The sequence below is a fragment of the Anomaloglossus baeobatrachus genome, chromosome 8 (genome assembly GCF_048569485.1).
Source record: "Anomaloglossus baeobatrachus isolate aAnoBae1 chromosome 8, aAnoBae1.hap1, whole genome shotgun sequence".
Lineage (NCBI taxonomy): Eukaryota > Metazoa > Chordata > Amphibia > Anura > Aromobatidae > Anomaloglossus > Anomaloglossus baeobatrachus.
In genome coordinates, this window is record NC_134360.1 from 16,331,763 (window position 1) to 16,358,241 (window position 26,479).

Genomic DNA, 26,479 nt, shown 5'->3' on the forward strand with positions numbered 1-26,479 from the left:
AGTCCTTTCGAGGTTCGGGCAAGACACCATTTACCTCGTCCAAAGGGACTCAGAGGACGCAAAGAAACTCAGATTCGTGGCGGGCTCACACGCGCCCCAAGAAAGCAAATGGAGGTACCGCTTCCAAAGCGGCTACCTCATGACTTCCAGCCCCCTCCCTCCGCATCGCCGGTCGGGGGCAGGCTCTCCCGCTTTTCCGGCATTTGGATGTCACAGGTCAAAGACCGGTGGGTGACGGACATTTTGTCTCGCGGGTACAGAATCGAGTTCAATTCTCGTCCTCCAGCTCGGTTCTTCAGAACCTCCCCACATCCAGACCGAGCAGATGCTCTGCTGCAGGCGGTGGACGCCCTAAGAGCGGAAGGAGTGGTGATCCCAGTCCCTCCTCAGGAACAAGGGCAAGGGTTTTACTCCAATCTCTTTGTGGTTCCAAAAAAGGACGGCTCGTTCCGTCCTGTTCTGGACCTAAAACGGCTCAACAAACATGTGCACGCCAGGAAGTTCCGGATGGAAACCCTGCGTTCTGTCATTGCCTCAATGTCCAGAGGAGACTTCCTTGCCTCAATAGACATCAAAGATGCTTATCTCCACGTGCCAATTGCTACAGAACATCAACGTTTTCTACGTTTTGTGATAGGAGACGACCATTTTCAGTTCGTAGCTCTGCCATTTGGTCTGGCAACAGCCCCACGGGTCTTCACCAAAGTCATGGCGGCGGTGGTAGCAGTCTTGCACTCTCAGGGACACTCGGTGATCCCTTACCTAGACGATTTATTGGTCAAAGCTCCCTCTCAAGAGGCATGTCAGCACAGCCTGAATGCTACGCTGGAGACCCTACAGTCTTTCGGATGGATCATCAACTTTCCAAAGTCGATCCTATCACCGACTCAATCACTAACGTATCTTGGCATGGAGTTTCATACTCTAGCAGCGATAGTGAAGCTTCCGCTGAACAAGCAGCGGTCACTACAGACAGGGGTGCAATCTCTTCTGCAGGGCCAGTTGCATCCCTTGCGGCGCCTCATGCATTTCCTAGGGAAGATGGTGGCAGCCATGGAAGCAGTTCCCTTTGCGCAATTTCATCTGCGTCCACTTCAATGGGACATTCTCCGCCAATGGGACGGGAAGTCAACGTCACTGGACAGGAAAGTCTCGCTTTCCCAGACGGCCAAGGACTCCCTACAATGGTGGCTCCTTCCCACCTCATTGTCTCAGGGAAGATCCTTCCTGCCCCCATCCTGGGCAGTAGTCACGACAGATGCGAGTCTGTCAGGGTGGGGAGCGGTATTTCTCCACCACAGGGCTCAGGGGACGTGGACTCCGCAGGAGTCCACCCTTCAGATCAATGTTCTGGAGATCAGAGCAGTGTATCTTGCTCTACTGGCCTTCCAACAGTGGCTGGAAGGGAAGCAGATCCGAATCCAATCGGACAACTCCACAGCGGTGGCATACATCAACCACCAAGGAGGGACGCGCAGTCGGCAAGCCTTCCAAGAAGTCCGGCGCATTCTAATGTGGGTGGAGGACACAGCATCCACCATATCCGCGGTTCACATCCCAGGCGTAGAAAACTGGGAAGCAGACTTCCTCAGTCGCCAGGGCATGGACGCAGGGGAATGGTCCCTTCACCCGGACGTGTTTCAGGAAATCTGTCGCCGCTGGGGAGTGCCGGACGTCGACCTAATGGCATCCCGGCACAACAACAAGGTCCCGGCATTCATGGCGAGGTCGCGCGATCAAAGAGCTCTGGCGGCAGACGCCTTGGTTCAAGATTGGTCGCAGTTTCAGCTCCCATACGTGTTTCCGCCTCTGGCGCTCTTGCCCAGAGTGCTACGCAAGATCAGATCCGAGTGCAGCCGCATCATACTCGTCGCTCCAGACTGGCCGAGGAGGTCGTGGTATCCGGATCTGTGGCATCTCACGATCGGTCGACCGTGGTCACTGCCAGACCGACCAGACTTACTGTCCCAAGGGCCGTTTTTCCATCAGAATTCTGCGGCCCTGAACCTGACTGTGTGGCCATTGAGTCCTGGATCCTAGCATCTGCAGGATTATCTCAAGGAGTCGTTGCCACAATGAGACAAGCTAGAAAGTCGAATTCGGCTAAGATCTACCACAGAACGTGGAAGATTTTCTTATCCTGGTGCTCTGCTCAGGGAGTGTCTCCCTGGCCATTTGCATTGCCCAAGTTTCTTTCCTTCCTGCAATCGGGGTTAGAAAAGGGCTTGTCGCTCAGCTCCCTTAAAGGGCAAGTTTCGGCACTATCCGTGTTTTTTCAGAAGCGTCTAGCACGTCTTTCTAAGGTGCGCACGTTCCTGCAGGGGGTCTGTCATATTGTGCCCCCGTACAAGCGGCCGTTAGATCCATGGGATCTGAACAGGGTACTAGTTGCTCTCCAGAAGCCGCCCTTCGAGCCTCTGAAGGAAGTTTCCTTTTCTCGGCTGTCACAGAAAGTGGCGTTTCTTGTTGCGATCACATCGCTTCGGCGAGTGTCTGAGCTGGCAGCTCTGTCATCCAAGGCTCCCTTCCTGGTGTTCCACCAGGACAAGGTAGTGCTGCGCCCTATTCCGGAGTTTCTCCCTAAGGTCGTATCCTCTTTTCATCTTAATCAGGATATATCCTTGCCTTCTTTTTGTCCTCATCCGGTTCACCGGTATGAAAAGGACTTACGTTTGCTAGATCTGGTGAGAGCACTCAGAATCTACATTTCCCGCACGGCGCCCATGCGCCGTGCCGATGCACTTTTTGTCCTTGTCGCTGGTCCGCGCAAGGGGTTGCAGGCTTCTAAAGCCACCCTGGCTCGATGGATCAAAGAACCAATTCTAGAGGCCTACCGTTCTGCGGGGCTTCCGGTTCCTTCAGGGCTAAAAGCCCACTCAACCAGAGCCGTGGGTGCGTCCTGGGCATTTCGTCACCAGGCTTCGGCTCAACAGGTGTGCCAGGCAGCTACCTGGTCCAGTCTGCACACTTTCACCAAGCATTATCAGGTGCATACCTATGCTTCGGCGGACGCCAGCCTAGGTAGAAGAGTCCTGCAGGCGGCAGTGACACCCCCGTAGGGGAGGGCTGTTTTGCAGCTCTAACATGAGGTATTTCTTTACCCACCCAGGGACAGCTTTTGGACGTCCCAATCGTCTGGGTCTCCCAATAGAGCGCCGAAGAAGAAGGGAATTTTGTTACTTACCGTAAATTCCTTTTCTTCTAGCTCTTATTGGGAGACCCAGCACCCGCCCTGTTGTCCTTCGGGATGTTTTTTTGTTGTTTGCGGGTACACATGTTGTTCATGTTGAACGGTTTTTCAGTTCTCCGATGTTATTCGGAGTTAATTTGTTTAAACCAGTTATTGGCTTCCTCCTTCTTGCTTTGGCACTAAAACTGGAGAACCCGTGATATCACGGGGGGGGGTATAGCCAGAGGGGGAGGGGCCTTGCACTTTTGATGTAGTGCTTTGTGTGGCCTCCAGAGGGCAGTAGCTATACCCCAATCGTCTGGGTCTCCCAATAAGAGCTAGAAGAAAAGGAATTTACGGTAAGTAACAAAATTCCCTTCTTTGTTCATTAACCCTCCACTCAGTCTATGGCTCTTAATATACGATGAAGTTGCATGACTTTTCTTGATGCAGCGTCCTAGGCCGTGGTGATGGATCTGCACTATGTCCGCTGTCCATTGATGACCGTCTGCTGGTACCTGATCCTCATCTTAATCTCTTCTAGTATGAACACTCACAAGCTAAACTATCCGAGCTGAAAGTGACGTTCGAGAAAACAGAACAAGAAAAGCAATTGATTGCTGAAGAGCTGAAACAATGTAAAGAGAACCTAAAGCTGCTGCAGGAGAAGGGGAATAATGTAAGTGGCTCCTCCGTGACGCCGGCGGCCCGTGGCGTAGACCGGTCTGCTGCCCGCCATTACTATATACATTATATTATAGTGCTACAGGCCGCGAGGTAACTAGTGTACAAAACACGGGAAGAAAATGACTTCACTCACTGCCCATTGCTTTACTTGGTGCCGTCTCTGCTGCTGGTTTTTGTTTTATCACATCAGCGCTTTCATATGCAGCAGCTATGGTTTGCAGATCGTGATCGCTGTGACACTGTACATCAGTCATTCTAAAGATTCCCATAAACTGCAGCTGATTGTTTTCTCCCCCTGCACATAAATGCTCATCTCCACAGTCAAGGGGCTCAGTATGCTGCTGCAGACTCCTCAAGGGGGGGTGGTGTGCCACCGCTGCAGACTCCTCAGTGAGGGTGGTGTGCCACCGCTGCAGACTCCTCGGTGAGGGTGGTGTGCCACCGGTGCAGACTCCTCGGTGGGGGGTGGTGTGCCACCGGTGCAGACTCCTCGGTGAGGGTGGTGTGCCACCGGTGCAGACTCCTCGGTGAGGGTGGTGTGCCACCGGTGCAGACTCCTCGGTGAGGGTGGTGTGCCACCGGTGCAGACTCCTCGGTGAGGGTGGTGTGCCACCGGTGCAGACTCCTCGGTGAGGGTGGTGTGCCACCGGTGCAGACTCCTCGGTGGGGGTGGTGTGCCACCGGTGCAGACTCCTCGGTGGGGGTGGTGTGCCACCGGTGCAGACTCCTCGGTGAGGGTGGTGTGCCACCGGTGCAGACTCCTCGGTGAGGGTGGTGTGCCACCGGTGCAGACTCCTCGGTGAGGGTGGTGTGCCACCGGTGCAGACTCCTCGGTGAGGGTGGTGTGCCACCGGTGCAGACTCCTCGGTGAGGGTGGTGTGCCACCGGTGCAGACTCCTCGGTGAGGGTGGTGTGCCACCGGTGCAGACTCCTCGGTGAGGGTGGTGTGCCACCGCTGCAGACTCCTCGGTGAGGGTGGTGTGCCACCGCTGCAGACTCCTCGGTGAGGGTGGTGTGCCACCGCTGCAGACTCCTCGGTGAGGGTGGTGTGCCACCGCTGCAGACTCCTCGGGGGGGGGGGGGGGGGGTGTTCCACCGCTGCAGACTCCTCGGGGGGCGGATTATTTCCTGCGACAACAAAAGGATCAGCTCTTGTAACTCAAGACACCCCATTCCTTTTTATCTCACATCATTTCTTGGGGAGAATCGGTGCCTCCGCACACACTTGATGGTCTATGGGTCTCATTGAGAACAGGTTCTATCTTTTTCTGTTGGGTAGTCTTTGAGCGACCCTTTACTCTAGCACTGGGCACCCATTATGTGGGGTTACCCTGCTGAGCGCCCTCTGTTTACCTCCTGTGTTTAGTCCTCCATTCCGGTCCTTGTAGATCCAGGATGGGCCTCTGCAGTGATGAGTCTGAACCATGCCACCTCCGCACAAGAGGGCAGACGTGATTCAGACTTGGCACAGCGGTTCCCATGCCAGTGCAACGGCCATCATGGATGCAGGGGGACCTGAACGCCATGGACTCTGGAGGGGCCATCGAGACGCAAAAGGGGGTCACCAGGTAGAGTGAGTATATACATAAGAAATGTATACTTTTATTGGCTAGGTTGGAGGGTTGCTACAAGAGTCAATTATGGCCACATGTCCTAATTTGTTGGCGGGTTTAATGTTCTGAACCTGAGCCCACATGGATCCCTACGATGTGCCCGTAACACACTTGGCTTCCTTTTACATTCTTTAGATGAAGGATACTTTTTATCTCCTCCAATCTGTTATGTCCTGTTTACATATAGAGGAAACTATAGAAGCCGAACAATAACAGACTCATTTTTTTATTATAGTAAAAATGAGTCCGGTTTGTGCGGATGGTCGCTTGCGGTGTTTGTGTATGGAGATGTGCATGGGATGTGATGTGCACCGGGTTGGCGTGCGTTGCATGTGACACCACACCGTGCACTCAGCAATGCCAAGACCCCATGGGGAGAGAGGAGATTGCTCCCGAGGGAGGGACATTTTTTCCACTGTGGCACAACCCTCAAACATTTGTGTTGTAGATTGTTAGTATAGGGCGCACATTTTATATTTTTTTTTCTTCAATTAGGAAACTTTGACGTCATGGAGTGGAGCAGTAATCCAGGTCTTGACGTATTGGCACAAAGTGGATATTAAGACGTTTAATGCAAAATTGCACATCTTAGTTTTATTTGCAATGTAAAACCCATTGGTATTTTGATGGTTCTTTTGGAAATTTAATACCAAAAGAAAATTTCATGATTCCAAAATGTTTTTAATTCAAATCAAATAACTTGTCGACAATCAGGGCCTTATAGTTGGCTCTTCAGTAAACCCCCTCACTGAGCCGTCCTCGTCACATGGATGTCACCAGGTGATCCACACGTTGCTTTTTCACTGAATAACTGATGTTTTGTACGCGTGACTAAATCCGTCCACCATGTCTGCTCGGGCCGCACCTACGAAACACGAGCAAGGTCTATCGGTGGCCAAAGAAAAATGTGGAGGGTCTCCTCAAAAAGTCAGAAGAGGTTCTAGAAAGTATAAGGCTGATGATATTCGAGGAGACACCAGTAAATATATATTGTAATGGCTCCAGTGTCTTGAGGTCTCCTTCTAGGGCACAGGTTGTTTTATCAATTCTCCATCCTATATGTAATGAGACGAGTGCTCTCCATTTACTGAGTTGACAGATCAGGTGCACGCTGATGTCGATGATCCTAGAAGCACAGATTTATCCTTCTAGAAATTTCCACTTGGCTCAAGATATCGCCACTTGAGGGTCATGAGATGAGCTGCTTAAAAAAATTGCTCTGTTCCAAATGCCCCAATTTTTTTTATTTCCCAAAATTTGGTCATCTTGTGCCAAGTGGAAAGGATTGAAATGACCCCTACACGAGCCACCGAGCGTCCACGACCCGGGCCGATCCCGGGCTGTCCTCCTCTTCTGGTCTGGCCAGATTCTGGATTACCATGAAAGCCCACGGATCTTCATAAATAAATGCCGAATTTTCCTACCTGTGATTTGCATTACTAATATAATTATTGGCAGGCAGCAGGTGATGGATCTGTTACCAGTGACGTCACGTTCTCTGGCTTTATATTGATTGGAGCACCTGAGTGATTTTTAATATCCCTTCCCTTCTTCAGCCTTCCGCGTTACTTCCCGTCCCAGCCGTATTCTTCGGCGTATTCGTGGCTATCCTGTATTGGTGTTACGGCCTGTTGTGGTAGAGAAAGGTACACGCTGCTCTTGTCTGTCCTCCACTGTCCACCTACATGAGCCATCTGTGTAACATTCGTGCATGGTCAGGTAGCCGGACACGCTGTCCCCCACCGGACTAACCCGGGGTCTTACTAACCATCTAACATCTGTCTCTTCTGTGTCTGCTAAACACTGATTTCTCCGCCAGTAACTTCATCATGGTCTCCGCGCTGGAAATGAAGCGTTCAGAAAGGCGTCAGCACCGGGGAGCGCCGAGCGGGGCACAAATCACAGCAATCCTGCAACAATGGACGACATGCAATTATATTCTGTGTATATCTATAGATCCTCATAAGAATACAGCATCACATTGTCATTTGTTAGAGATGAGCGGATTGATTCATAGCACCAGGTCTGTATGCCATGGACTGGATCTCTACCAACCACCTGCTGGCATCAATGGCTGCTCTTTTTGGAGGGAAATAATTGCAATCTGCCAATGTAGAGAAAGGTGAAAGTTCATCTTAATTGGGTAACCAGTTCAATAAAAAGCCATAAACAAACAAGTGGAGTGGAAAAAAAAAATATAAAACACAAAAATAAAAACTCATTGGTAGCGTAAGCATTTTGGTATTCTTATGATTGACTTTTGGGCGTTCAAAACGCACCCATTGGCAGCTTTAGCCACATTGGTACTTATGCATTTCAGACTCTGAATCCATATCTATAGGTATGATCAAGGACTATTAAAAGTCCAAAAGAAGATGCCAAAGTACCAATGTGCCAAAAGGTGGGTGTGTGTGTGTGTTTTGAACTCCTTAAAGGGGTTGTAAACTACTAGGACAACACCTCCTGTTTCCACACACTTCCCCCAGGTAACACAATATAGCCTATACTCCCCTCCCATGCCTGCACCGTTCATGCAGTGCCGCGGCTCACGGGTGTTTGTGACATCATGTGAGCCCCGCGTCCAATCAGCGTCGGCTTCCTTCTTTCAGTCTTCGGAATAAACCAGCCAATCAACAGGAAGTGAGCGGCTGCGGTCACTTCCTGTTGATGAATCGTTTGGTCCAAAGGTGGGGAGAAGGAAGGCGGTGCTGATTGGACGGGAGGTTCATGTAACGTCATAAACACACGTGAGCCCGCAGCACTATGCGCATCTGGAATAGAGGGGGTGGTCCTAGTAGCGGAAAACACTTTTAAGCTAGCCATGTGTTTTTCTCCAGGTTTTTTTTTTATTATTTTTCATTCCTCCTTTTGTTTTTGTATGAATTCTTGTTGAGCTGTTTTAGAGAGAGAATAATATATAATATAATATATTATATAATTTTTTTTTATTTGATTAGCCGGTTTGGCACAATTGTCTGGGAGTCCCTCGCCGGCTATGATGCCAGGCCGGCTAATTGGGAGCGGAGCCGAGGATGCCGGTAGGTGTAGTAGGAGGTTCGCAGCCATGGAATATTGTAGCTCGGTCCTTAGATTCCCTCATCTCTATCATTTACACTGTGCGGCTGCAGATTTACTGCGGCTTTTACGTGTGGTTCATCCGCAGGTCGTGGAAACTTTCCACATAGAGGATTCTACGGATTTCAATCTTGTCCATCCTCTAGTGGATCTTTTTCTTTTTAGCTTTGATCGAGGAGTGAAATCTCCAGTAAATCGATAGTAAAGCTTCCGTGCAAGTCTGGAGTATTCGGCCCCCCGTGGACTTTTCCTAACACTCCCCTCATACGTGTTCTCCAGCTTTGATCAGTTTCTGAACGCTTCGTCCTCCATGCGCTTCTATAACCTGAAATCATAGCATTTTCTTCTGAACGCATTTATATGTTCTAATAAGTGTCAGTCGTCTGTAGAATAACCGTGTCCTGTGTGTAATAATCTGATGTGTTGGGGGTTGAGGGTTATTCTGGTGATGAGAGAAGTCGTCCTTATAAACATTTAATTATTTTTGTTTTTTCCTTTTGTGCTAAAATTTGGTAATACTTTTGGAATTGATACTTCGGGTCCTAACAGAGTGCTTGAATGTTCTCCTAACTGCTTTAGAAGTAAATGTAGAGCAGTGCACCCGTGCCCCGCCGCCTCCCCAGCCGTGCCCCGCCGCCTCCCCAGCCGTGCCCCGCCGCCTCCCCAGCCGTGCCCCGCCGCCTCCCCAGCCGTGCCCCGCCGCCTCCCCAGCCGTGCCCCGCCGCCTCCCCAGCCGTGCCCCGCCGCCTCCCCAGCCGTGCCCCGCCGCCTCCCCAGCCGTGCCCCGCCGCCTCCCCAGCCGTGCCCCGCCGCCTCCCCATGCAACCTAGGCTGGAGTAGCCATTGGCCGCCTCATCAGACAAAATCCCCCGTTCTGGAGATAGATGCATGTCCCCACCGGTCAGACCCTTATTGCATTTTTTTTGTGGATGTGCTATAAATGTTTAAGGTGGGAGTAACCCTCTAAAACTAATTGCAGTCCATTGAACGGGTATGAACCTGTTATGAGGAAGTCATGACACCAGTGTGAACAAAGCCCAATATTCTTGGTAACACATCCTCATTTTTGTCTCGTTCGGTAGTGTATCCTCCAGAACGACACCTCAGGTGACCATAGCAGCCATTACCAGTTCCACCAGTAGTGGTGTCATTCCTGTGGCTTTGGAAATCAGTAAATCCCAGAGCCCCCAGCGCAGGCCTCGGCCTTCCTCTTTAGGACCAGCCTTACGTCGTCCTGCAGAGATCACCTTTGTCTAACGCCCGTCATCCTTTATCCACATCGTCCCTCCCGGTCACTTGGCGACATTAATTCTTCATTTTCTATACTATAGTTTGGGCTGTAAGGTATGTGAGACGTAGGCTTGTAGGATTAAGCCCTGCTGCTCTTTAGGACAGGTATAAAGGGTTAATATAAGCCTGTGGATAAAGACCTACGGTATATTCCTGACCTAATATAGCAAAAGGTAATGATTAATTTCCCGCTACAGGTTACTAACTCCGCCTTCTTCCCGCAGAGACCGTGGCCTTGGATGACCGGGATCGCGGTGTTGGTTGCTGTGACCGCCGTGATGCTGTACCCCGGCCTCAGCAGAGGCGCACCATGAGACCGCTGATCAAGCCATGCACCATCCTCCATCGAAGCCGGCAAAACGCTCATGTGCGGAGAACACAAAACTGATCCTCACTCTTCCTTTTTACCTCTAAGAAAAAAAAAAAAAAAAAAAAAAAAACAAACTCACAAATCTGACAGATCCGCCGTAGGGAAACCGCTTTACAACTGTAATATATGTATTCTGTCCAACAGGGGAATAAACACACGACTTTATCCGACAGTAGGCAGAACCTTTGCTTGCCACGTTCATGTGATTCTTCAAGTCTAGTCTGGTGGTGTTGGAAATACTGTTCGGCCTCCAGAAGGCTTCTTGGTACCAAATTATTTATGATGTTTTGGGTTTGTGGCTGTTTTTACTGTAGAATCTTATTGTAAAGAATGAAAGACTGTATTTTCTCCTTTTTCTTTTTTTCTTTTTTTTTGCCATAAAAACACCTAAACTTCCAGTCTGGCAGTGATGAGGCGACCGAATGTCCCTGCTTTTCTCCCCCCACATCAGTCGGTACCGCACATGCGCCCTTAAAACATTAACCCTTCGCTACCCACTGCAGGAAGGCACAGTACATACTACAGGGGCGCACAAAATATCTAACAGAGAATTACTTTTTTTTTTTTTTTTTGGGGCACCCCATCCAAAATAGGAAATGTTGGAAAAAACAAAAATATATATTATATATATATTATATTATATAATATATAATAAATATACATTTTTTTTATATATTATAAATAAATATATATATATATATATATATCTCTACATCTCTTTATAGTTTGTGTGTGTGTGTGTGTGTGTGTGTGTGTATATATATATATATATATATATATATATGTATGTATGTATGTGTGTGTGTGTGTGTGTGTGTGTGTGTGTGTGTATATATATAATTCTTTTCATTATATTAAAAAAATTATATATTACAATATATCTGCATAGATATATTTTTTATATATACACACTATAAAGAGATGTAGATAGATTAATTATATATATATATATATATATATAATTAATCTATTATATTTATATTTATTAATTATAAAAATAAATAAAATCTCTATCTCTTTAATGTGCATTTGTAAATAAAACGTAAGTTATCAGTACAATCCTCCAGCTCCGCCGGACTCCTGGGGTTCTTCTTAACCAATCCAGTGTAAAGATGTGTCTACAGGTGACCTGTCTCTTTAAGAAGGCAATCACCAGGATGAGAGATAGCGATTAGGAAACTAAAAAGCAAAGATTAAGATAGAGCTAAGAATGCAATTTTTTTTTTGTTTTTGCCTACAATGATGAGTAAAGGGATAAGGTAATGTCTTTTGCCTCTGGTGCACGCAAGTATAGTCCTAGAAGCAAGGAGCAACTTTTTACTTTTGGGTTCAGACGGACGTATTAAAAAAAAAAACAAAAAAAAAAACAAACAAACGGGTGAGTCGTGTCCACATATTGCAGACATCGGTGCCCTTCCGCATCGTCAGAGCTGCCTCCTTACACATTGCACGAATTTTCCCAGTGCCTAAAATGGACCAGACTATAGTTGCACGCTGTTACTTTTTCTACGCGGACCATCAGTCCATATAGAAAATCTGCAGTATGCACTGGCTTTAATAGGACTCTGTGCTCTCTGCACGCAGTGCGAGGCTCGGGCCGACCAATTATATGCTCAGAGAGTGACTTATCTTTGTCTTTCCAGAAGATATAGAAGGAATATGTAATAATCTTATGCAGCACGATTGGTGCAGAGTAATTGCAGGGTTGCAGAAAAAAATAAGATCTCACTTGGAAGGACCTTTTTAGGCAGAAACAAGATCAGTGTGATCCAGGAGTCTTCTGGCATGGTCTGTCTTGGCATGGTCTGTCTTGGCATGGTCTGTCTTGGCATGGTCTGTCTTGGCATGGTCTGTCTTGGCATGGTCTGTCTTGGCATGGTCTGTCTTGGCATGGTCTGTCTTGGCATGGTCTGTCTTGGCATGGTCTGTCTTGGCATGGTCTGTCTTGGCATGGTCTGTCTTGGCATGGTCTGTCTTGGCATGGTCTGTCTTGGCATGGTCTGTCTTGGCATGGTCTGTCTTGGCATGGTCTGTCTTGGCATGGTCTGTCTTGGCATGGTCTGTCTTGGCATGGTCTGTCTTGGCATGGTCTGTCTTGGCATGGTCTGTCTTGGCATGGTCTGTCTTGGCATGGTCTGTCTTGGCATGGTCTGTCTTGGCATTGTCGCTCCGCTCTATTCCAGTAAATGGAGATGAGCTGTAGTGGGCACGAATTTCCTTTCAATGACTATATTAAAAATTACTATTTTCATATTGGTTGGATATGAATTAAAAAAAAAAAGTTGTTTTCTTAATGTCATTAAAAAAAAAATCTGACAAATCCGTTGCATTTAGGTTTTTTAACTACTTCTAGACTATAAAAGTCTTGGTGGTTCAGGATCTACTCTGCAGTGATGTTTCTAAAACATTGCTGCATGAGTTTTGCTGGAGCTGGCTGTCAGACACAGCCAGACTCCACATAAGGAAGGCAGAGACTGTTTATTATTGTCTGCCTTCCCAATTGCTATGTATACAGCTGACAATGCTTCCTCCTCTGGATCCACTGATCATGTGATTGCTGGGTGTATGGAGGGCGCAGGAGCTGCTGGATTCCAGGAGACCCTCTCCGCTCTGCTGTGCAGACAGGAGGCTAAATTTACCCTGTAACTGGGGATAATATATCAGATCCAGTTACAAGGGAAATCCAATTTTAAAAAAAAATGAAATGTTGAAATGCCGTTCACGTGGTTTTTTTACTCCCTTTATCAAAGGGAAAAAAATAAAAAAAAAACTAGCGCTGCCCTTGTGGAAATAAGTACCCAATATATAAAAATAATCGATTTGGAGCGGTGGAACAAAATGTATTTTAGTCGTCCTTTGTAGTCACAATAATGGGAAAAGCAAATGTATATTTTAAATTTTCTCATCCACAAAAAAAGTGAAAATAACAAAAGTTAGACCCCGTGGATCACAAAAAAGTTGATCTCTCTAAGTCGCATGTTCGAGAAAAAAAAAAAAGCCAAAATATTTCTAATCAGGAACAGGAGAAAATGGCCGGGTCTTATTGGGTAAATAAAGTTCTCTCTGGATGAAATGGGTCAGGAATGTCACCCGGAGGCTTTGGCCAAACTTTATAACTTTTTTTTTTTTTGGCTCAAACAACTTCCGTTTTGTGTCTGCGGCTTCTCTGCAGATCTATGCGACTCTATGGTACAAGCCTTGTGTGGTTCGTTACCTTTTTATTTATCCGCCTACAACTAAAATGAAGGTAGAAGAAAGCCGGGAATCTGTCGGCCGGATCAGACAACGTACTTTGTACCATGGAGACTCATATTTTTGCTTGCGAGCGGAAGACAGGAACGTTTATTTTTTGCATTTTAGCTGAAGACAGGAACGTTTATTTTTTGCATTTTAGCTGAAGACAGGAACGTTTATTTTTTTGCATTTTAGCTGGGATCATGTGTTACTTTACAGGATGTCGTGAACTTCTGGGTCATTTTTGTGCCGAAAAAGCCGTCAATGTGACAATACTGCCATGCAGTGCATGAAGCCCCTCGCCTCCTGTGCGGACTGTGCCCCCACTATGTAATAAGTTGCCGGTACTGGATGGGAAGAGTCGTGTGATCGGGTTGTGCCGCTGCCGTCAATGATCAGATGTGCGGGATTCACAGACACCGCTTAATCGCTCGAGTCGTCTGGATGGTTTCTGTGATTTTTGGAAAAGCAGGGCTAAATCTCCTCATTAGATCAAAGCTGTGAGACTGGATTCATCAGGCACCAAAACTGCTTACACCCGTGCGCAGCCTCCGTATTTCTAGGCTGCGTTCTCCATCATGTCTCTATTATCCCAAACATGTAAGATACTTTTTATTTTTTTTTTTTATGTATTTGTACATCTCTTCTTTCGGAAGACGTCACTCGGGCGCCCCCTCCTCATCTGCAGGACTCGACAACTTTCCCGTTCTCCCCTAGGATTTCTGTACAGACCTGATAGTGATTATTGACTTGAAAGCCTCCATTATCCCCCCACTTATGTAGTGACACAAAGACCCCGACGTGTTCCCGCAGATGTCCATGCCACATCACTACACCTTACCTTGTAAATGCCCGGGGTGGCCGCACGTCCGGTGTGCACTGTGTACATAGTAACCGCCGAATATGAGGATGAAAGGTTTTCTGTCCTTTTTATTTTAATGGGTGGGGGTCTACCGTGCCCTGGTAAGTGGGTTTCCGATGGTCTGAGAGCTTCCTTGGTGGATATTTTTTGAAGAAATACAGAAAACATGAACCTAACTTTTTTGCCATTTTAAGAAATTCTAGTATATAAATCTTGTCAATCATTGGTGGTTGTTCGCTGCATGGGGCTGCATTAACACAATCATCGCCAGTCCGTACCACGTATATAGTGCTGTAATCCTCAGTTGAAAAACAATGTCAGCATTAAACGACTGTTCAAACTAAGCACAAGCGATATGTGACCTCCCCACCTATCTCAGTCCTTCTCTGCCTCCTGTAAGGATATCGATTTAAGGCAGAGATAGATGTGAAATGGGTGGAAAGGTGTACCAAACTGTTTTTGGACACTCATGCCTGGCTTGAACAATCATTTACTGCTGACAGTTTTTCAATTGATAATGACTGCTCAAACCAAGCACAGGCGATCTGTGAACTTCCCCACTATCTCTGCTTCCTGTAAAGCTGTCGCTTAAGGGGCAGAGAAAGCAGAGATAAATGTGAAATGGTGGGAAGGTGTACCAAACCGTTTTGGGGCACCCATGCCTGGCTTGAACAGTCATTTTCTACTGACCGTTTTTCAACTGATAATGACTGCTCAAACCAAGCACAGGCGATCTGTGACCTTTCCCACCTATCTCTGACCTCTGCCTCCTGTAAACCTGTCAATCAAGGGGCAGAGGAAGCATAGGTAAGATGGGAAATGGGTGGGATGTGCACCAAACTGTTTGGGGGCACCCATGCTTGGTTTGAACAGTCATTTTCTGCTGAAAGTTTTTCAACTGAAAATGATTATTCAAACCAAGCATGGGTGCCCACAAGCAGTTTCATGCACCTTCCCACTTGTGTTCCATCTATCTCCGCTTTCTGTGCCTTGATAGACCACTTTGCAGGAAGCAGAGATAGGTGGGGAGGTCACAGATCGCCTGTGCTTGGTTTGAACAGTCCTTTTCTGCTGACAGGCTCACTTAGCTGATGGTTACAGCTCTCGTTTCCATGCATTGTGGTATCGGACGAGCCTTTCTATGTTCATGTGTGTTTGCTAGGATAGTACGTTGCCTTGAGATCTATCGTGTACTGTATTACTGGACGTTTATAGGAAAAAGCATAGGAATATATAGGATAATACTACGACGTCCAGGGACTCAATGTGGTTTTGGTTCCTTCTCGTGAGATTTTTTTTCTTTCACTGGCGCACACAGAACAAGAATTCCTCATTAACTGTCCACCACCGCAAGCCGCCCCAACCACAACGCTCATATGCCAGTGGTACGTGGTACCTCTTGTATATAGGTTATTGCAAATATTGTTCTGAAACGCGAAGAAGTTCAGAATGACATTTTTTTTAAGTAAATAATTGTTTTAAATCTATTTTGTAAAGATATAAAAAGGTTCCATAGAATCTCTGGAGCACAGATTACAGATTAAACTATTTGCACTAACAATTGTGATGTGCATGATTTAATAAATAACTTTACTCTGGAATTTACATCTCAGAAGTTCATTTCACTGGTGTGCGTCTGTGGAACGCGTGAGTCTGGACGCGTGAGAGGTGCAAATAATCCAGCCGCAACAATGTAACAATGTGTCAGTATATGTGTGGTGCGCTTAAATTGGACGCACTGCGCTATATATATAGATATATATATTATAGATATATAGCTGTACTACCCGGGTTAATAACTGCTAACAAAATAGAATGTATTACCAAAAATGTAATCTGCACAAAAACCACAAAATAGATATAAATGTAATTATAATGTCTGTCTCCCCCTCTGTATATATGTGTCTCTCTCTATCTTTGTCTGTCTCTTTCCCTGTCTGCCTCTTTCCCTCTGTCTCTTTACCTGTGTCTGTCTCTCTCTCTTTCCCTTTCCCTGTGTCTGTCTCTGTGTTTGTCTCTTAACCTGTCTCTCTCTTTCCCTCTTTCCCGGTCAGTCTCTTTGTCTGTGTCTGTCTCTTTCCCTGTCTGTGTCTGCCTCTTTCCCTGTCTGTGTCTGTCTCTCTTTCCCTGGCTGCATTGTGACACGTCAACATTCCATATAAGGGCGTGGCTGCGCATTCTTCTGAAGTTCTGGCTGCACTGTGGCTCCCAGCTCCATTTGCTTTAATGGACAGTTTTTTTGGTGAATAACTGTAAAGCGCGGGGTTAAAATTTCCCCTCAAAACATAGCCTATGACGCTCTCGGGGTCCAGAAGTGTGAGTGTGCAAAATAAAAATGTTAATGTTCTGGTGAAGAATCAACAACAAGTGGACACAATTGTGAAGATGAACGATAATTATTGCGTATTTTAAACTTTTTATAAAAAAATAATGAACTGAAAATTGTGGCGTGCAATATTATTCATCCCCTGTAAGTTACTACTTTGTAGCGCCCCCTTTTGCTGCGATTACAGCTGCAGTCGCTTGGGGTATGTGTCTATCAGTTTTGCACATGGAGAGACTGAAATTCTCGCCCGTTCTTCCTTTGTAAACAGCTGGAGCTGAGTGAGGTTGGATGGAGGCGTTTGTGAACAGCAGTTTTCAGCTCTTTCCACAGATTCTCGATTGGGTTCAGGTCTGGACTGTGACTTGGCAATTCTAACACCTGGGTACGTTTATTTGTGAACCATTCCATTGTAGATTTTGCTTTATGTTTTGGATCATTGTCTTGTTGAAAGACAAATCTCCGTCCCAGTCTCAGGTCTTTTGCAGACTCCAACAGGTTTTCTTCAAGAACGGTCCTGTATTTGGCCCCATCCATCTTCCCATCAATTTTAACCATTTTCCCTGTTCCTGCTGAAGAAAAGCAGGCCCAAACCATGATGCTGCCACCACCATGTTTGACAGTGGGGATGGTGTGTTCAGGGTGATGAGCTGTGTTGCTTTTACGCAAACATTTCGTTTGGCATTGTGCCCGAATAGTTTGATTTTGGTTTCATCTGACCAGAGCACCTTCTTCCACATGTTTGGTGTCTCCAGGTGGCTTGTGGCAAACTTTAAACGACACTTTTTATGGATATCTTTGAGAAATGGTTTCTTCTTGCCACTTTTCCATAAAGGCCAGATTTGTGCAGTGTAGACTGTTGTGCTATGGACAGACTCTCCCACCTCCGCTGTAGATCTCTGCAGTTCATCCAGAGCGATCATGGGCCTCTTGGCCGCATCTCTGATCAGTCTTCTCCTTGTGTGAGATGACAGTTCGGATGGACGGCCGGGTCTTGGTAGATTTGCAGTGGTATGATGCTCCTTCCATTTCAATATGATCGCTTGCACAGTGCTTCTTGGGATGTTTAAAAGTTGTGGAAATCGTTTTGTAACCAAATCCGGCTTTAAACTTCTCCACAACAGTATCACGGACCTGCCTGTTGTGTTCCTTGGTCTTCATGATGCTCTCTGCGCTTTACACAGAACACTGAGACTATCACAGAGCAGGGGCATTTATACGGAGACTTGATTACACACAGGGGCTTATATTTATCATCATCAGTCATTTAGGACAACATTGGATCATTCAGAGATCCTCAATCAACTTCTGGAGGGAGTTTGCTGCACTGAAAGTAAAGGGGATGAATAATATTGCACGCACCAATTTTCAGTTTATTTTTTTACAAAAGTTTAAAATAACCAATAAATTTTGTTTAACTTCACAATTGTGTCACTTGTTGATTCTTCACCAGAACATTAACATTTTTATCTTTATGTTTGAAGCCTGAAATGTGGGAAAAGGTTGAAAAATTCAAGGGGTCGAATACTTTCGCAAAGCTGTTTGTGTGTGTGTGTGTGTGTGTGTGTATATATATATATAATATATATATATATATATGTCTATATGTCTTTTTTAATTTAATATGTTACTTCTGTCTGGGAATTTGGGAGGAAGATGAGTGTGTCTTATATAAGCCGAATATAGCTTACAGGGGAGTGCTGGAGAGGGGTCACAGGAGGCAGGGACGATGTGTGCTGGGCTCTGCTGTGCTGTGGGCTCTGCTGTGCTGTGGGCTCTGCTGTGCTGTGGGCTCTGCTGTGCTGTGGGCTCTGCTGTGCTGTGGGCTCTGCTGTGCTGTGGGCTCTGCTGTGCTGTGGGCTCTGCTGTGCTGTGGGCTCTGCTGTGCTGTGGGCGTTGAGGCAGAGGCCACCAACCTGAATTTCGGCGGTGCGGGCTTCAAATAATGGTGCCTGGAGTCAGCGCATGTTCACAGATGGAGCTCTCAGCTCAAGACCTCATCTGTGGACACGCCGCCTCCGGCTCTTTAATCTCCCGGCAGCAGGCTTAAGGAAAGTGGCGCCCGGGGATTGCATGTGCGCAGATGAGATTTTGAGCCGGAAGTTCCAGGTGCCATTTCTTTGAAGTCCACACTGCCAACATTCAGAATGGCGGCCCCTGCCTCACCACCCGCAGCGCAGCAGAGCTTCTCAGCGCTGCACCGACAGCAGCATCGCCCTACTCAAGCACCGCCCTGGCCTCCTCCGACCCTGCTCCTCCACCGCTGCCCCCCCCCTCCCCTCCCTCCAGTAAGACCCCACCGGATTAGAAGACTGATCCCTATTCGGGTTACTCATCACTTTGCGCGTTTTCCCCATTGACTTGCATTGCACACGCTATTCGGAACAGATACGCAAATATTAGACAGTGCTCGTTATGAGTATCGTGAGTATGAATAGTTAGGTACTCGCTCAACTCTAGTGAAAATACTTTTGGAGGAGGCACGAAGAAGGAATTAATATTTTTGGAGGGGTGCTAAGGGGATATTACTTTTGGAGAAGGTGCTTAGGTGGCATTAATATATTTGGAGGGGTACTAAGGGGACGTTAATACTTACAGAGGGCACTAAGGAGGCATTATTAATACTTTTGGACAGGGTACTAAGGGGAAGTTTAATACTTTTCAAAGGGGTACTAAGGAGGCGTTAAAAATTTTTGCAGTAGGGAACATTAATGCATTTGAAGGAGGCTCTTGGGGTGCATAAATACTTTCTAGAAGGGGCACTCTAGGTGCATTATTACTAGGATAGGAGGCACATTATGCGCCTTGCCTCACCCTGGCAGCCTACATTTTTCCACTGGACAACCGGTAACACATTCTGACTGTATAAATCAGACCCCGATGTTTGGACTGGCCGCGGCTCTAATGAGTGTGACAGCTTCATATATTTCTATATGGCTGTCATGTTCAGGTCCGGAGAGCCCCGGGCATTGGGGTCCGAGTTATACGGTCGTCAGAATGCACCCTACAGTTTTGCACAAAGTAGGAGATGCAGTTTAGTGCTGACCCCATTTACTCAGATTTGGAGGTGGTTGGGATGTTATTTCTTTTTCGCTCTATTGGGAGACCCAGACAATTGGGTGTATAGGCTATGCCTCCGGAGGCCGCACAAAGTACTACACTTAAAAGTGTTAGGCCCCTCCCCTTCTGCCTATACACCCCCCGTGCTCCCACGGGCTCCTCAGTTTTTGCTTTGTGCGAAGGAGGTCAGACACGCACAGCACAGCTCCACAGATTAGTCAGCAGCAGCTGCTGACTAGGTCGGATGGAAGAAAAGTGGGCCCATATAGGGCCCCCAGCATGCTCCCTTCTCACCCCACTTTTGTCGGCGGTGGTGTTAAGGTTGAGGTATCCATTGCGGGTACGGAGGCTGGAGCCCACATGCTGTTTTTTCCTTCCCCATCCCCCTTAGGGCTCTGGGTGAAGTGGGATCTTATCGGTCTCCAGGCACTGAGACCGGGCTTCATCCACAACTCCTGTGGAGCCTGATGGATAGGAGCCGATACCGTTCAGGGACATGGCCCTGCATCTTAAAGGTACTCTGTATCCCTGTGGGGACAGCGCACAGCAACACTCCAGCTTTGCTGGGTGTGCTAGTGCACCGGGGACCGCGGCGCTGACCGGGTCTATATGTGCCATTACACACTCAGCGTCGCTGAGTGTGTTTATATGTAAGGGCTACCGCACTGACCGCCGTTGCCACGGGACACTGCGGCGCGGCTGGGACTTGTAGTTCGCCGGGGACTTTCACGCGACCGCGCTTTTACGGCGGCCGCGTTTATTACTACAGTCCCCGGCTTCATTGCGGCCTAGTTTCCCTTTTTTTCTCCCGCCCTCAGCCCTGACAGGCAGGGGAAGGGCGGGACGCTGCACGGAGCGAGCAGCAATGAGGGCTGGAGTATGATTTACATGCTCCACTCCCCTCACCGTGCACAGTGTGAGCGCCCGTTTCGCGCTCTTTCCAGGCCACGCCCACAGCTTCCTCAGCTCGTCAGGACGCCGCAGCCATTCCTGTCAGCTCCACCGACGCTGCAGAGAGGGACATATTCATGGGAGACCCAGACACGGTCTCTGGTGGCCTCACAACCGCTTAGGCGGCTGGTAAGCAGCACATGTGGTGCTAGCCCCATGGTGCTGTAGTGTATTGGTACATTATTTGTGTACTGTATATAATTTACACTGTATGAGCACAGTTCTTTCTGGCTATATACCCTATTGTGTTACTCAGGGAAAACTATAGCATGGCGCCCATAAACGGCAGGGGTGCCAAAACACAGGCTTATTATGTTGCCTGCGCCGCATGTAAGACCCAGCTACCGGCAGGTTCCACTGACCCTCATTGTGTACAGTGTTCAACCCCTGTGACACTTCCTCAGCCGGATCCTCTGCTAAGAGGGGCCCAGGGGGAGCCACCTGTTGACACTGTCCAGGTGACGGGGACTGAGTTTGCAGCCTTTAAGGATCAACTCTCTGAGACTATGGCTAAGATACTAGAAGCCTTGCAGTCCAGACCGGTATCTCAGCAAAGGGACTCTGTTGAATCATTGTTCCCTGACCCCCCTCAGTTGGACCAACAATGTCCTCACGGGGTATCTCATACATCCCAGACGGAGGGTTCGGACTTAGAACCTAGCCCCAGATCGTCTAAGCGGGCCCGCTTAGAATTTCCCTCGACATCATATTGTTTAGGGTCTCAGCGGGGGGATTCTCTGGTTGATGATGCGGAAACAGCTGATCAGGATTCTGATCCTGGGAGCGCTCTCAATCTTAATTCTCCAGACGAGGACGCCATAGTGAATGATCTTATTGCATCCATTCATCAGTTGCTGGATATTCTTCCCTCAGCCCCTCCGGCGGAAGAGTCTGTTTCTCAGCAGGAGAAATTTCGCTTCAGGTTCCCCAAGCGTACACAGAGTATGTTTCTAGACCACTCTGATTTCAGAGAGGCAGTCCAGAATCCCATGCTTGTCCGGATAAGCGTTTCTCTAAGCGCCTTAAGGATACACGTTATCCTTTTCCCCCGGAAGTGGTTTAAGGTTGGATTCAATGTCCCAAAGTGGATCCTCCAATCTCCAGACTGGCGGCTAGATCCATACTTGCAGTGGAAGATGGGGCCTCGCTTAAAGATGCCACTGACAGGCAGATGGAGCTCTGGATGAAATCCATCTATGAAGCTATCGGAGCTTCTTTTGCCCCAGCATTCGCAGCCGTATGGGCGCTACAAGCTATATCAGCAGGTCAAGCGAAAATTGAAGCGGCCGCGCCACAAGTGGCTTCCATTACCTCCCAGACCTCGGCAATTGCGTCTTACGCTATGAATGCTGTCCTGGACTCTGTGAGCCGTACGGCAGTTGCGACCGCCAATTCGGTAGTAGTCCGCAGGGCCTTGTGGCTACGGGAGTGGAAGGCAGATTCCGCTTCCAAAAAGCGTTTAACCGGTTTGCCAATTTCTGGCGACAGGCTCTTTGGCGAGCGCCTGGATGAAATTATCAAACAATCCAAGGGAAAGGATACATCCTTACCCCAGCCCAAGCAGAACCTCTCCCAACAGAGGAGAGGGCAGTCGGGGTTTCGGTCCTTTCGGGGCGCGGGCAGGTCCCAATTCTCCTCGTCCAAAAGGTCTCAGAAAGAACAAAGGAACTCTGATGCATGGCGGTCTAAGTCACGTCCTAAAAAGGCCATTGGGAGCACCGCTAACAAAGCGGCTGCCTCATGACTTTCTACCTCCTCTAGTAGCATCCTCGGTCGGTGGCAGGCTCTCCCGCTTTTGCGACACCTGGCTGCCACAAATAAAAGACCGCTGGGTGAGAGACATTCTCTCTCACGGTTACAAGATAGAGTTCATCTCTCGTCCCCCGACTCGATTCTTCCGGTCCTCTCCGCCTCCCGAGCGAGCCGAGGCTCTTCGGCAGGCGCTGGGCACCCTGAAGGCAGAAGGAGTGGTGGTCCCTGTTCCTCTTCAGCAACAGGCCCACGGTTTTTACTCCAACTTGTTTGTGGTCCCAAAGAAGGACGTGTCCTTCCGTCCTGTCCTGGACCTGAAACTTCTCAACAAACACGTAAAGACCAGGCGGTTCCGGATGGAATCCCTCCGTTCCGTCATCGCCTCAATGTCCCAGGGAGATTTCCTTGCATCGATCGATATCAAAGATGCTTATCTCCACGTTCCGATTGCCCCAGAGCACCAGCGCTTCTTGCGCTTCGCCATAGGAAACGAACACCTGCAGTTCGTGGCACTGCCATTCGGCCTGGCAACAGCCCCACGGGTTTTCACCAAGGTTATGGCTACTGTAGTAGCGGTCCTCCATTCTCAGGGTCACTCGGTGATCCCGTACTTGGACGATCTGTTGATCAAGGCACCCTCTCAAGAGGCATGCCAACACAGCCTCGACGCTACCCTGGAGACTCTCCAGAGTTTCGGGTGGATCATCAATTTTCCAAAGTCAAATCTGACACCGACCCAATCGCTCACATACCTTGGCATGGAGTTTCATACCCTCTCAGCGATAGTGAAGCTTCCGCGGATCAAGCAGCGGTCACTACAGACAGGGGTACAATCTCTCCTTCAAGGCCAGTCACACCCCTTGAGGCGCCTCATGCACTTCCTGGGGAAGATGGTGGCAGCAATGGAAGCAGTCCCTTTCGCGCAGTTTCACCTGCGTCCTCTATCCTGGGAAGTAGTCACGACGGACGCAAGTCTGTCAGGGTGGGGAGCGGTTTTTCTCCACCACAGGACTCAGGGTACGTGGTCCCGGCAAGAGTCCTCGCTTCAGATCAATGTTCTGGAAATTCGGGCAGTGTATCTTGCCCTGAAAGCGTTCCAGCAGTGGCTGGAAGGCAAGCAGATCCGAATTCAGTCGGACAATTCTACAGCGGTGGCATACATCAACCACCAAGGCGGCACACGCAGTCGACAAGCCTTCCAGGAAGTCCAGCGGATTTTGATGTGGGTGGAAGCCACGGCCTCCACCATATCCGCAGTTCACATCCCAGGCGTGGAAAACTGGGAAGCAGATTATCTCAGTCGCCAGGGCATGGACGCAGGGGAATGGTCCCTTTACCCGGACGTGTTTCAGGAGATCTGTTGCCGCTGGGGGGTGCCGGACGTCGACCTCATGGCGTCCCGGCACAACAACAAGGTACCAACGTTCATGGCACGGTCTCAAGATCCCAGAGCTCTGGCGGCAGACGCCTTAGTTCAGGATTGGTCGCAGTTTCAGCTCCCTTATGTGTTTCCTCCGCTGGCACTGTTGCCCAGAGTGTTACGCAAGATCAGGGCCGACTGCCGCCGCGCCATCCTCGTCGCTCCAGACTGGCCGAGGAGGTCGTGGTACCCGGATCTGTGGCATCTCACGGTCGGCCAACCGTGGGCACTACCAGACCGACCAGACTTGCTGTCTCAAGGGCCGTTTTTCCATCTGAATTCTGCGGCCCTCAACCTGACTGTGTGGCCATTGAGTCATGGATCCTAGCGTCTTCAGGGTTATCTCAAGAAGTCATTGCCACTATGAGACAGGCTAGGAAACCAACGTCCACCAAGATTTATCACAGGACGTGGAAAATTTTCCTGTCGTGGTGCTCTGCTCAGGGTTTTTCTCCCTGGCCATTTGCATTACCTACTTTTCTGTCCTTCCTTCAATCTGGACTGGAAAAGGGTTTGTCGCTCGGTTCCCTTAAGGGACAAGTTTCAGCGCTCTCTGTGTTTTTCCAGAAGCGCCTAGCTAGACTTCCACAGGTACGCACGTTCCTGCAGGGAGTTTGTCACATCGTTCCACCTTACAAGCGGCTGTTAGAACCCTGGGATCTAAACAGGGTGCTGATGGTTCTTCAGAAACCACCATTCGAGCCAATGAGAGATATCTCACTCTCACGACTTTCGCAGAAAGTGGTTTTTCTAGTAGCAGTCACTTCTCTTCGGAGAGTGTCTGAGCTAGCAGCGTTGTCGTGCAAAGCCCCTTTTCTGGTTTTTCACCAGGACAAGGTGGTTCTACGTCCGGTTCCGGAATTTCTCCCTAAGGTGGTATCCACCTTTTCATCTCAATCAGGATATTTCCTTACCCTCTTTTTATCCTCATCCAGTTCACCAATGTGAAAAGGATTTGCACTTGTTAGATCTGGTGAGAGCACTCAGACTCTACATTTCTCGTACGGCGCCCCTGCGCCGCTCGGATGCACTCTTTGTCCTTGTCGCTGGCCAGCGTAAAGGATCACAGGCTTCCAAATCAACCCTGGCTCGGTGGATCAAGGAGCCAATTATCGAAGCTTACCGTTCTGCTGGGCTTCCGGTTCCCTCAGGGCTGAAGGCCCATTCTACCAGAGCCGTGGGAGCGTCCTGGGCTTTGAGGCACCAGGCTACGGCTCAACAGGTGTGTCAGGCGGCTACCTGGTCGAGCCTGCACACTTTCACGAAGCACTATCAGGTGCATACCTATGCTGCGGCGGATGCCAGCCTAGGTAGAAGAGTCCTTCAGGCGGCGGTTGCCCACCTGTAGGAAAGGGCCGTTTTACGGCTCTCTTACGAGGTATTATTTTACCCACCCAGGGACTGCTTTTGGACGTCCCAATTGTCTGGGTCTCCCAATAGAGCGAAAAAGAAGAAGGGAATTTTGTTTACTTACCGTAAATTCCTTTTCTTCTAGCTCTAATTGGGAGACCCAGCACCCGCCCCTGTTTTTTTGTGTACACATGTTGTTCATGTTGAATGGTTTCAGTTCTCCGAGTTTCCTTCGGATTGAAGTTAAACCAGTTTATAATTATTTTTTCCTCCTTCTTGCTTTTGCACCAAAACTGAGGAGCCCGTGGGAGCACGGGGGGTGTATAGGCAGAAGGGGAGGGGCCTAACACTTTTAAGTGTAGTACTTTGTGCGGCCTCCGGAGGCATAGCCTATACACCCAATTGTCTGGGTCTCCCAATTAGAGCTAGAAGAAAAGGAATTTACGGTAAGTAAACAAAATTCCCTTCTTTCTACTTATCGCATATGTCCGTGCATGCTTTAGGTGCTCGCACACTTTAAGCTGTTGCCAGAGAAGAGACACACAACTTATTTTGCCCTGTGAATAATGAGCTGCATCCTCTGGTCACTGTGTACCATGGCTTGTATGCATCCTCCGGTCCCCCTGCACCGTTGCTCGTATGCATCCTCCGGTCACCCTCCACCGTTGCTCGTATGCATCCTCCGGTCACCCTCCACCGTTGCTCGTATGCATCCTCCGGTCACCCTCCACCGTTGCTCGTATGCATCCTCCGGTCACCCTCCACCGTTGCTCGTATGCATCCTCCGGTCACCCTCCACCGTTGCTCGTATGCATCCTCCGGTCACCCTCCACCGTTGCTCGTATGCATCCTCCGGTCACCCTCCACCGTTGCTCGTATGCATCCTCCGGTCACCCACCGTTGCTCGTATGCATCCTCCGGTCACCCTCCACCGTTGCTCGTATGCATCCTCCGGTCACCCTCCACCGTTGCTCGTATGCATCCTCCGGTCACCCTCCACCGTTGCTCGTATGCATCCTCCGGTCACCCTCCACCGTTGCTCGTATGCATCCTCCGGTCACCCTCCACCGTTGCTCGTATGCATCCTCCGGTCACCCTCCACCGTTGCTCGTATGCATCCTCCGGTCACCCTCCACCGTTGCTCGTATGCATCCTCCGGTCACCCTCCACCGTTGCTCGTATGCATCCTCCGGTCACCCTCCACCGTTGCTCGTATGCATCCTCCGGTCACCCTCCACCGTTGCTCGTATGCATCCTCCGGTCACCCTGCACCGTTGCTCGTATGCATCCTCCGGTCACCCTCCACCGTTGCTCGTATGCATC

The 26,479-nt window shown here is 48.8% G+C and overlaps 1 protein-coding gene across 7 annotated transcripts in view; it reads left to right on the top strand.

Moving 5' to 3' along the window:
- SLMAP (sarcolemma associated protein) overlaps positions 1-10,278 on the top strand; it is a 147,708-nt gene extending 137,430 nt beyond the window's left edge. For 5 of the 7 annotated variants that reach the window (XM_075321333.1, XM_075321330.1, XM_075321332.1 and 2 more), the window contains 2 exons: positions 3,714-3,848; positions 10,059-10,278. In XM_075321333.1, coding sequence (XP_075177448.1) covers positions 3,714-3,848; positions 10,059-10,148 — 225 coding nt within the window. In that variant the 3' untranslated portion in view covers positions 10,149-10,278. Of the gene's footprint in view, positions 1-3,713; positions 3,849-7,025; positions 7,116-10,058 lie in introns of all 7 variants that reach the window. The other 2 variants (XM_075321331.1, XM_075321336.1) reach the window with 1 other exon arrangement.
- Positions 10,279-26,479: the final 16,201 nt, after the last annotated feature.